At 47.1% G+C, this 12,189-nt stretch overlaps 1 protein-coding gene across 1 annotated transcript in view; it reads left to right on the top strand.

Annotated features, from left to right (window-relative positions):
- Positions 1-9,150, top strand: part of VANGL2 (VANGL planar cell polarity protein 2) — a 28,768-nt gene extending 19,618 nt beyond the window's left edge. Inside the window, exons 5-8 of the mRNA XM_030824107.1 lie at positions 550-686; positions 1,191-1,326; positions 4,525-4,756; positions 5,591-9,150. Of these exons, the coding sequence (XP_030679967.1) occupies positions 550-686; positions 1,191-1,326; positions 4,525-4,756; positions 5,591-5,851 (766 nt within the window). The 3' untranslated portion in view covers positions 5,852-9,150. The remainder of the gene's footprint in view (positions 1-549; positions 687-1,190; positions 1,327-4,524; positions 4,757-5,590) is intronic.
- The last annotated feature ends 3,039 nt before the right edge of the window (positions 9,151-12,189 follow it).

Below are 12,189 nucleotides of genomic sequence, written 5' to 3'. Positions count from 1 at the left end.
GGGAATATTAGAGGGGGATGGACCAAAGGGAAGAAATATGGGGGGGGTGCACAAACAGGGGCTTTTTGGAATCCCCTTTCTAGTCCTTTCTGGGAGGCACAGCTTCTTGTGAGCACTCAGAGAGTGGCCTGTGAAGTGACCTGACCAGAGGAGGGATCCCCAGAGAAAGACATAAGGAGGAGAGTTCTTCAGTTCCCAGTAAACAAGCTACCCCTTGAGGCCACACAGAGTATCAGTGGCACGTCCTGGGTCCTGTAGAGAATCTTGGGGGAATGCTGAATGGGGATGAGGTGATCTTTGGCTGGGGACCCAGGCCCAATGCCGTTTCTCTGCTGGGCTTCAGCATGGTGGGGAGGGACTGGCAGGCCCAGCCCTGGGAAAGGCTTGGGAGCCTGGTAAGTAGACCTCAGGTCTGGAGTCAGGCTTCTCGGAAGCACCTCGTCCCTGTCCTGTGTCCTCTCCTGCCTTGCCAACCTGCCCTAATGTGTCCCTTCCCTTGTGCCCCTTGTCTGTCCCTTCTCCCACCCCCTCCTGCCATCTCCCCCACAGCATCCAGCGTGTGGCAGTGTGGATCCTGGAGAAGTATTACCATGACTTCCCTGTCTACAACCCTGCCCTCCTCAACCTGCCCAAGTCCGTCCTGGCCAAGAAAGTGTCTGGCTTCAAGGTGTATTCCCTCGGAGAGGGTGAGCAGCCCTGCTCCTCTGCCCTTCCCTGTCTCTTCCCAAGCAGGACTTCAAGTTCCCGCCTCTCTCTTACCCTTTGTCCCTTGCTTTTTCCTTTCCTTATCCTGTGTTCCAGCCGCTTCTATTCAGTCACTTCCCTTGACTCCAGGTGGCTGATCTTAGCTGCTCATCCTACTTGCTGTCCCTTTATGCTATGGCGTGTCCCCTGATCTGGCTCCTCCGTGTCTCTCATCAGCCCTGGTCTAAGCCCTTTGGCTCTCAGAGCTGCAGAACCCCCTGCACTGGGGAGGAACAATTGCAGGACTCCTGCGCTTCCAGTGCCTTCCTTGTTGCTTTCCTGTGGCCTCTCCCAGAGGTGGCCAGGAGAGTTGGGATTAGGAGGTATTGCTGGGTGGTGGGAACAGCTTCTTCTGGACATGTCAGGCTGCTGTCTCCAGAGCTCCTGGAGTGGGAAGAAAGGCCACACTCTGATGTGACCATCCCCTCTATCCTGTTCCTTTGCAGAAAACAGCACCAACAACTCCACTGGCCAGTCTCGGGCTGTGATTGCAGCGGCAGCTCGGAGGCGGGACAACAGTCACAATGAGTACTACTATGAGGAGGCTGAGCATGAGCGAAGGGTGCGCAAGAGGAGGGCCAGGTGGGTCCCTGGGGGAGAAGAGGAGAGGAGGTGCTTGTTGGATGAATGGGGAGAGGAAGACCAAGGAACTTCTGTAACTGCTGGAAATATAGAGCAATGATGACGTGAGTTGGGGGTGTGTGCTTGTTTTCCATTGCTGCCCTAACATATTACCATGAACTTAGCAGCTGTGAAACAGCACACATTGATTATCTCCCAGTTCCATGAGTCAGGTGCAGGCTGGCTGGAGGCTGTGCTCAGGACTCACAGGCTGAAATCAAGAGGACTCTCATCTGAGCCTATGCTTTCTCTTTCAAGCTCATTATTATGGGGAGAATTCAGTGCCTTGTCACATAGCCCCATAGGCAGTTTACATGATGGTAGTGCACTTTTTTTTTCCAGCAGAAACAGGTCTCTGACCTCTGCCACCAGCTGGAGATAACGCTGGTTTTAAAGAGCTCATGTGATTAGATCAGGCCCTACAGGACAGTCTTCTTTTTTTTTTTTTTTTTTTGATTTTGGACAGGTTGCTCGAACTTTATTATTTTATTTTATTTTATTTTATTTTTTTTATTTATTTTTTTATTATACTTTAGGGTTTTAGGGTACATGTGCACAATGTGCAGGTTTGTTACATATGTATCCATGTGCCATGTTGATTTCCTGCACCCATTAACTCGTCATTTAGCATTAGGTGTATCACCTAATGCTGTCCCTCCCCCCTCCCCCCACCCCACAACAGTCCCCGGAGTGTGATGTTCCCCTTCCTGTGTCCATGAGTTCTCATTGTTCAATTCCCACCTATGAGAGAGAACATGCGGTGACAGTCTTCTTTTAAGGCCACTGACTTGGCACATTAATTACATCTGCAAAATGTACCAAGATTGTTGTCTAATGAGGGGATGGAAGTCTGGTAGAAGTGGAGGGTATCTTTGAATTCTGACTGCCACAGTGGGGTAGGGACCCAATAAAGGGATGTGAGCTTTACCTGCAACAGCACGGACTCAGGCTAGGCTAGCCTGCCTGCCAGTAGATCTTGAGGGGACTCACCAGATGGTGCTTTTGTTGCCTTCAAAAAATGAGGTTTTAGTGCCTATATTTTGGTAAATTCTTAAATGCCATCCTAGCTTCTCCCTTTCCCTATTCATATGATTAAGTGAATTTAGTCAACCCTGAAGAATCTTACCTGGTGCCTACTCTGCCGGGTTCCATCTTGGTCTGTCGAGAGTTCCCTGAGGGAGAAGCAGAGTGCCTCGGGACTTGACCACGCACCTGCCCTCCGCCCCATCTCCCACACAAACTCCAGGCTTCAAGGGCAAGAGGTAGCCCTTACCCTGTTCCTATATGAGGCTGGCATCCCCTGTAGTAGAACAAAGATCACCAACTCCATTTCTGTGGCATTCCAACCTATCTCTAATTGTCTTGGAAATGGCCCTCATGGGAAGGAAACCAGTGATGTCCCTACCCCTTTACCTTCTGCCCTGACTAGGGTCATCCAATCTCCTGTGCTGCCACCACCATTTTTGGCACATAGAGGACTCTTTCCTTTCCTTATTACCTTGCTTGTAACCAGGAGCAAACTTTTTCCTTTGTGAGATAAAAGGATCTTTTCAAAGGGAATTTACTGAGAAATGTAGGGGAAGCAAGAGAATAAAGAAAAAAATGATAGACATACACAGATCCACACCTATATACCCAGAGTCCCATCTGAATGACTCAAGTTCCTGGGTTCCTGGGTTCTGCATAGAAGGCCTCACCTTTCTTTGTCCTGTCACTTTAGGCTGGTCCTGCTCTTAGGCCAGGGGGCTTTTATTTTGGTTTTTGGACTTGAAGTGCAGATAATTGCATTTATTGCTCTTTTCAGCTTCTAACATATTGTCATTACAGAGTTTTTCATTGTTCTTTATTCTGTTTCTTCTTTTCCTCCAGTTCCCACTTTTACTCCAGCCCCACATTTTAGGCATCCTGTTGAGTGTGTCTGATTTCCTTAAAAGCTATATGTATCCTTGTGCAAAGTTAGTGTTAGTGTAGTGATCTTTGTTCATGTTGATATGTGTGTCTGTATGCTTTTTTTTTTTTTTTTTTTTTTTTGAGTTAGAGTCTTGCTCTGTCCCCCAGGCTGGAGTGCAGTGGTGTGATCTCGGCTCACTGCAATCTCTGCCTCCTGGGTTCAAGTAATTCTCCTGCCTCAGCCTCCCCAGTAGCTGGGATTACAGATGCACACCACCATGCCCAGCTAATTTTTGTATTTTTAGTAGAGATGGGGTTTTGCCATGTTGGCCAGGCTGGTCTCAAACTCCTGACCTCAGGTGATCCACCTGTCTCACCCTCCCAAAGTGCTGGGATTACAAGCATGAGCCACCGCACCCAGCCATCTATATGCTTTTAATGTAAATGGATTTTTTTTCCTGCTTCCTCCTTAACACTGCGTTTTTGAGATTCATCATCCAAGTTGTCTGTACATCTAGTTTGTTGCATCTTTTTGCTGCACAGTAGTTTGTGGAATACTCCCAACATCCTATCCAATATTTGGTTTATAGTTACCTTCTTTCCTTTTTCCATTTTGATGGAAAAGTAATATTTTACTAAGATTTTCATTTGCATCTCTCTAATTGCTAGCCAGTAACTACTTCGTATATCTTTTAGCCTTTCAGTCCTCTTGTGAATTTTCTGTTCACTTCCTTTGCCCTTTTTTCTCTAGGTTTCCTGTCTTTTTCTTCTTGATAGAAATTGTAGCAAATTCTTTGCATGTTCTAGATATGAATCCCTTGTTGGTTTTAGATGTGTATATTTTCCCCAACTCCATCAGATGTCAGTTAATGTTGCCCATGCTATCCTGGTTGAATAGAAATCTATCATTCTGATGTAATCATATCTATTAATTGTTGACCCAATGGAGTATGATTTGGGGGTCTTATTTAAGAAGGTTTTCCTTAAAGTTTGATGGAATGCTTTGTCTTTCCTATAGCACAGTTCCTAGTTGTCTCTCTGGGTTTGACACTAGGTTTGCCCTCTGAGTCCCTGGGCTGGGTCCACTGAACTCTGTGGCTGTTTACTGTTCCCAGTGGGAGAAAGGCACTATTGCCCCTGGCTTTGTATTGCTTTGGGTGAGCACAAAGGCCTGACCTCATTCAGGCTGCTGGAGTGTTGGAGCTAGGGGAGAGGAGTGGGGTGGGCGAAAGAGGTGGGCATCTGGCCCAGTCCCCTCCTGTCCCCTAGGCTTGTAGTGGCGGTGGAGGAGGCCTTCACTCACATTAAGCGGCTGCAGGAAGAGGAGCAGAAGAACCCCAGGGAGGTGATGGACCCCCGGGAGGCAGCCCAAGCTATCTTCGCATCCATGGCCCGTGCCATGCAGAAGTACCTTCGGACCACCAAGCAGCAGCCCTACCACACCATGGAGAGCATCCTGCAGCACCTTGAATTCTGCATCACGCATGACATGACGCCCAAGGTAGGCCTGCCCTGCTGCCAGCATCCTTCCTCCTTCTCCAGCTCCTCTTCTTTCCCACCTTCGTTTTCCCTTATTCTCTCACTACTTTCCTCACTGTCCACCTCATTTCTCTCTCCTCACCACCTCCTCTTTATAATCTTCTCTCTCATTCTTATTCCACCTGCCCCATCTGTGTGGGGTGAAGTCTTTAGGTGGATGAGGAGAAGGGAGTCCTCAGGACCATTTTGGGGATGGCTGAGACTTAGTTCTCATCTCTGTGAAGGCTCTGAAATTACCAGATCCAAAGGCCCACTTTCACCCCCATTACCCTCTTCATCTCCACTAGCTGGTCTTGGCTTTGTGTTATTTTGAGCCGTTGCCAACCCTCAACTCTATTGCCAGCTTCCTAGAATTGCTTTCCCTGAGCCACCCTTGGTGAGCAGGTAACTAAAGATGTTGCACTTTAACCTTGACACCTCTGGCTCCCTCCTGGTGCAGACCTGCTTGGCACAAATCATACAAGCTGTGTGGGAAGGAAGGAAGAATGAGGGAGGGCTTGCCCAGGTCACAGCCTGGTGCAGGGAGAAGAGCAGCAGATGGGGGTCAGGGGAGCCGAGTTCAGTCTTACCTGATGAGCCACATCACCCTGTGCACTCCGGCTTCTTCATTTATAAAATGAGGGTCTGAAGCAGATGATCTAAGGCCCCTTCCTGCTGTAACATTCTGAGGTTCTAGTTCATATGCATAGAGTGAGCTCAGGGATGTCCTTGTTGTCTTTGGAAACTATGCCCCAGGGAATGAAGGATAGTGGGTAGATGACAGAGATTCTTATGCAGCCCCTTCTTTCCACTTCAGGCCTTCTTGGAGCGATACTTGGCAGCTGGACCTACCATCCAGTACCACAAGGAACGCTGGCTGGCCAAACAGTGGACATTGGTGAGCGAGGAGCCAGTGACCAACGGGCTCAAGGATGGCATCATTTTCCTCTTAAAACGCCAGGACTTCAGCCTGGTGGTCAGCACCAAGAAGGTCCCATTCTTCAAACTCTCCGAGGAATTTGTGGATCCCAAGTCGCACAAGTTTGTCATGAGGCTGCAGTCTGAGACCTCAGTGTGACTGTGCAACAGCAGGGGGAGTGGGAAACTCGGGGGCTCCTGAGGGGGTGGGAGCGGGCTTGGTTCTCAGGCCCAGCCACATTCCTGCCACCCTTCTTCTTCTTGCTCTTTTCTTTTTTTTTTTACTTGAATTAACGTACCCCCACCTTCTCTCCTTGCTTCTTCCTTATTTTACCCCATGTGAACCTGGAGAGACCATCCTGCTGTCAACAGTACCTGGGAAGGACCCCCCCACACCCCCAGTAACTTTTGTATTACTCTAGGCCTGCAGGAATCAGTGCCTCTCTCCTTCTTTCCCTAGTCTTTTCCCAGATTACAGTCTCTCCTGAAATGGCACAGGCCCTGCTGATTGTACCTTCCCCTCCTGAGACCTGACTCACAAACCCGAGTTCTTACAGCATTTCTCTTCAGTGGCCCAACAGGGTTTCTCTGGGGCACATGGACATGACTCTGGAGAGCCACAGTGCCAAACTCCTCCAGGGCAGCAACTGGCCCTCCTGTCCCTCACCCCAGTCACAACAAACCCTGGGTTCGAGGGCAGGGATACTCCTGCCACGCAGCCCGAGTTAGAAATCTCCTTGCTAGGAGCATTTGCTTCCACATATATTTAGAGCAAAGAAGGATCCCATCCCTTTCCCAGAAATCTCCACCTAATGTTTTTGGTTTGTATGGTCATGTGACCATAGGCAAACAAGTGGAAACCCTCTGTGACCACTATTCCAGGGACTTAGGGGAAGGTACCTTTCTTCCAATGTGTCTTTCCTAGGTAGCCCCTGAGGAGGAGGGCTGAATAGATCCCTGAGGTTTTGGAGAGACCCCCATCACTGACTCCTGCTCCCTGACCCTACCCTCACTTTCGTCCCCACTCTTCCCAGTGAAGGATGGTATGTAGACTCCTGTACAGACTTAGTGGCTTGCAGACCCTGACCTGGCCCCTGTGGTCTTAGACAAATGTTTTTATTTTTGTCACCAGCCACCCCTGTCCTGCTGCCTTCTCTCGACTCCAGAGACCTGTTGCCTCATCTCTTTTTGGGGAAGAGCCGGCAGCTCCTCCTCATCCCCTGCCTTAAGTCCAGTTCTTTGCCTCAGGGGTCTCGTTTCCTTGGCCTTCCAGGGTCCCCACCGCTTTTCTCCCTGCCTGATTCTCTGAGCTCTGGGCTCCGTCTATGTTGGGTTGAGGGACAAGGATTACTGCCTTTTGTAGGTACTTCACCCCTCACCCCATTTTAGCTTCCATAGTCTTTGCACCAAATTCAAATTTTTGATAATTTAAATCTCATTTTGGGCAAAATTTGCTGGCCGTCTAATAAATATTTTCAATATAAATCTGAGACTTTGACTCAGACATTTTTGCCAAGGAGAATAGATTAGGAAGTACCCGTATGCATCCAGCCAGGATCCACATGGAGGACCTTTCCGATGGCTGCAATGACTAGGCCATTCCTCTGAGTAACTCACAGTGTCCCTTTGTAGGCCCTTCTTTTCCCTAAAAGACTCGTTGGTACTTACCTTGCAGAGCACATCCTGGGATAAGATCCCCAGAGTCTCACCTGGGAGTCTCCCCCTCTGTGTAGCGCCAGCCCTGGGAATGATGGAGCCTAGTGATCGGGGTTTCTCCTGCTGTCCTTTCTGCAAAAGTTCACTTGTTTACCCACCACATGCTAGAGAGGGGCTCATTGGCCAATGCTTACCTTGTCCCCAAAGGGGTGGGTTGTGGAGCTCACTTAGGCAGGGCCTCTGGCTGGGGCCAGGGTTACGAGATAGGCCTGTATGAAATACGTCCTGTTCTGGGGGTCTGTCTCTTTTCTTCTCTTCAAAAACTTTGTGTCAGAGGAGTCCCTTCTGAGTCACATAAATACCTCACTATCCTGGAAAACAGGGCCTGGATGGTGACTGGGGTCATTGCCTTTGTGGACAGGATGGAGTGTGGTGTGGTCTGAGGAACAGGTTGGGGTGGGGGAGAGGGAAAGGATTTGGGATCTTAGTTGCTGCCCTAGGTTAGGGGCTGGGGAGTGTTTATTTTAAGATCCTGCCATGATTTTAATCACTGTGATTTTTTTTCATTCCCCTTTCCTAAAAAAAAAAAGAATTTTTTCCTCCAACTCTCTAAGCACTAAGGGCTGTGCCTGAGAATGGTAGCATTTTGGTCTTTTGCTTCAGAACTGTGGTATCTTTGTCTTCTTTCATTATTATTATTATTATTATTACTATTGTTTTTTAAAATGTCAGGATGAATTGTCAGACATATGGCCATGTGTTTGTCCTCTGCTTCTCCTCTGTGGGAAGTTGTCTCCATGCTGTGAACTGCTGTGGGGTGTGCAGCTGACTCAGTCCCTCTGAGCAGTTTCCCCACTGTGTCTGTCCCATCATGCGCTGGATCTGCTCATTCTCCTGCTGTGGGGGTGTGCCCACCTCTTACCCCCTTGACACCATAGGGCTGCTGTGGCTGGGCCTCGCCAGCACTGTCATTTGTGTGACTCATGGCATCCTCGTACATCCCCACCGTGCCTAGCAGGCCTTCCTTTTCACCACCTTGGAACGCTTGCCTTTCCTCCCTCCACACCAGGACGCTGTGCCTCGGTCCTTCACCTACCTCGCCACTCTGCCACTGTCCCCATTGGTCCTTTCTCCTAAACTGGTCTTTGTGCTCTCTTTGTTTTTTCTTGTTTGTTTCCCTCTTGTCTCTCATCTTTTCTTCCCATTCCCCTCCCATTTCAGCCCTTAACTTTTCTCTTTCCCATCTCCACTCAGTATTCCAATGGCAAACCCTGATGTAACACCTGTGATGAGACATCGGACTCTCCAGAACTTTCTCATCTGACACGTCTTTTTCCCAGGGTTCGTACTTCTCTTCTCCTCCATTGGTCCCAGGCGAACACCCCTGTTCCTCTGTGGTGTCTGTCAGTCTGTCTGTCTTCTCCTTCCTCTGCCCTTCCCACGGGGCAGTATCTGCTGATGGATTCAGTCCTGGTGTGTGATTGTTGTGATTTGTTCTTCTGTGCGCAAAAGGAAGAGGGCTCTTTGAGTCCCTTCCAAGTGAGATTGTAAATGTAGAATTTTCCACTGTTGGATCTAGATTTTTTTTTCCTTTTTTGGGGGGGGGTTACAGAGCTGAGACCTTGTGCATGCATGTAGAAAATTGTAAAATGTAAATTTTTTTTAATATATAAAGAGCTTGTTTCTACAGTTTGCAGTGGATCTAAACAGTACAGCAATTTTAGGGTTTTTTTCTTAAACATAGGAACTAAAACTGTACAAATTTTTTTTATATAAAATAAAGACATTTGACTTTTGTGGGGGCATTCTGTTGCTTTTCTTTCTTTACAGGAATGGGAGCAAATGAGAGCCGGGGAATAATGCATATATACTCCTTGTTAGGGAGGGAATGGGCAGGAGGGGGCAGTGTGCGCTCATCATTGCTCTGCAGGCCTTCAGGGTGTGTTGGAGAGAAATGGGAAAATGAAAAAGGAAATTGCTTATTCCGAATCCTGATTCTAAAGAGAGAGAAACAAGAATGTGAGGACTCAACCACTTCCTGGTGTAGTTGTCAGGATAGAGAAAGAAAGATTACTTCCTGGGTCCACCCTCCTGAGCAAGCTTGTGTCTGTATGGCCTCTAGGGCAGGAGTGGGTTTCTAAAACGTCTTTCTAAAACATAAAGTGCCGTAGGAATTTCAGGGGATAGTTGAGATTTCAGTCAATGGTGACAGCCCATCACAATTCATTGAGACAAGTTTCTGTAGTATATATCTTAGTTCTAAATATGTAGAGAGTTCATTGCTCCGTTGTCACTCTAATGCATGTAATCAGGTATTAAAATCATCCTCAAGAGATTGGGTCCCTTCTCCCAGTCTTACCTGGACCTGACCTTCTCTGTGACTTTGGGCAAGATGCTTAGCATGTAAACAGCCTACTAAGGTTAAAAACAAGCATTTCTGTATGGACGTGGCCTATTCACTAGATTTCCTCCTCCTCTCCCCTGCCTCATGCTCTGCCAGGCTCTGGGGATGCAAAGGCAAGAGAGGCTCCATCCTGGAGGATGACCCAGTTTACAGGGGTGACAGGCCGGGTGACCCTAGTGCAAGGCTTCATGGCATGTTCTCAGGCAGAGTGTAGACAAACCCTGTCTGGATTCCAAGGAGCTCGGGGAGTTTCCTTCAACAAATCTAGTAAGTTTGTTTAAGATTCAAGATGGGGGAACACACTCACCTTGAGATTACATTTTGTTCATCTAAGTATTCCTAGAATTGAAACCAGTTCCTCGCATATAGTTGGTGCTCAATAAAAAATTATTTCATGAATAATGAACTTAACAACTAACAATACAATAGGGGCTCATGAAAGGGATCATATACTTGCTTCTCCCTTTAAAATTGCACTCCAGTCTTTCTCATGTGAAAACAAACAAAAATACTTCCCTTGAAACTGCATCCCCATTCTCACGGCTCTGTTCTTTCTGTAACAAGGTTTGTAGAATAGTTTCACTTGCTGTTTTCAGTTCATTTCAGAGTCAACTTGTGACTTACATTGTGACCAAATTTCTACCTTAGCATGCCTCTGAAATTATTCTTGTTCTCAACAGCCAAGTATAGTAAATACCTTTTAAGTTTATTCTTTATTTAGTGCCTATGATGTTCCCAGCCTGATACTAAAGTACTTTCTCTGGTAAAGATACTGGATATGGTCCTGCCCTCGCTGAGCTAACGTTGGTGGACCCTTGAGGAGCCTAGTTAACCTCAGGGACCTCCTCTTGTAATGCTGGCCCCAGGAATTCATAGATTTAAAGCCAGACCTCAATATTTGATTGATAAGATCATATTTTCTCTAGAGGTTTGCTGCAAACAAAAGTGATAATCCTGACCATTTGTCATGCAGCAAAAGGTATTTGTAACTTTTGTCTGAAAGGATGTGTTTTCCATGGAAGTTTACACAGCACTAAAGTTAGGGACCCAGCTTGGTGGATTGTCAGGTTCATGCCTGGGACTTCATGACATTATATGTGGTTGTATGTGATTACATATGCTGCCCATGTGTGACTTTTGTTTTTTAGCCTTTGCCTTTGAAATGCAGCCGAGAGGGGGAACTGGGGGCTGGGGCTCTGGATGAGGAGACATAAAGATCTTTAGACCGAGGTCTCAGTGATTTGTTATTAGTTTTTTATTTTTTAATTTTAATTTTTTTTGTTACTATTTTTGCTTGTTTGGGATAGTTTAATGGCTTCTACAGACTGAAAGTCAGCTTGCTTAAAGTAACCCTTGGCTTTTTTGTTACTTTAAGCATATGAAAGTAATGCTCTTCCAATCGCCAGGAAGGATGGGGTAGGGGAAAGTCAGCCTTTGGAAAACCACTGCAGCATTAGTGTATACATGGTCACGGAAGATGCTAGAGAGATAATAAAGGACCACCTACGTAGTAAACCTTGGAGAATAGTCATCCCTGTCCAGCTCCCCAGTTTCTTTTTAGGCTGAGAATGGGGTCCATTTCCCTTGGTACAAAGGGCAGGGCAGACATGACATCCTACCTGCTCATAACAGTGAATGCCACATTTAAGTATGTAGAATAGTGGGAGAAGGTATTGGTTTAGAGTTGGGAAACCTGGCCAAGGCATTGGCTTCTCTCATTTCATCTCAGCAAGTTTTGGGGGCACACTTACTGTGTGGTAGGCATTGTGATACAAAGATAAATAAAACATTGGCCCCCTCCCCTTGGAGCTCATGGGACTTTTGCTAGATAAGTTGGGAAATTTTATTTTGTCATATGTTAGAGGCAACCCGAGGAAGTACACTATTTTCCTGGAGATGGTAAAATACCATCTGTAAAATGCAGACTGAAGCCAACAGTGTGTGAGGGTATTGAGCCTGATATGTAAACTATTTTGATGTCACTTCTCAAAAGTAGCCATCTGTACTCTGATACCCTGTAAGGGGAATGACTTTGGTTATAAGGTTATAAAAATTAGGAGTATGGCTGGGCACAGTGGCTCACATTTATAATCCCAGCACTTTGGGAGGCCGAGGCGGGTGGATCACCTGAGGTCAGGAGTTCAAGACTAGCCTGGCCAAGATGGTAAAACCCCGTCTCTACTAATAATACAAAAATTAGCTGGGCGTGGTGGCACATGCCTGTAATCTCAGGCATTCAACATGGTGAAACCCCCGTCTCTACTATAAATACAAAAATTATTTTGGTAGAATGCGCCTGTAATTCCAACAACTCGGGAGGACAAGGCATGAGAATCATTTGAACCCGGGAGGTGGAGGCTGCAGCAAGCTGAGATTGTGCCACTGCACTCCAGCCTGGGCAACAGAGCAAGACTCCATCTCAAAAATAATATTTATAC

The sequence above is a fragment of the Nomascus leucogenys genome, chromosome 12, assembly GCF_006542625.1.
Source record: "Nomascus leucogenys isolate Asia chromosome 12, Asia_NLE_v1, whole genome shotgun sequence".
NCBI lineage: Eukaryota > Metazoa > Chordata > Mammalia > Primates > Hylobatidae > Nomascus > Nomascus leucogenys.
This window is presented reverse-complemented; position numbering and strand designations above follow the sequence as displayed.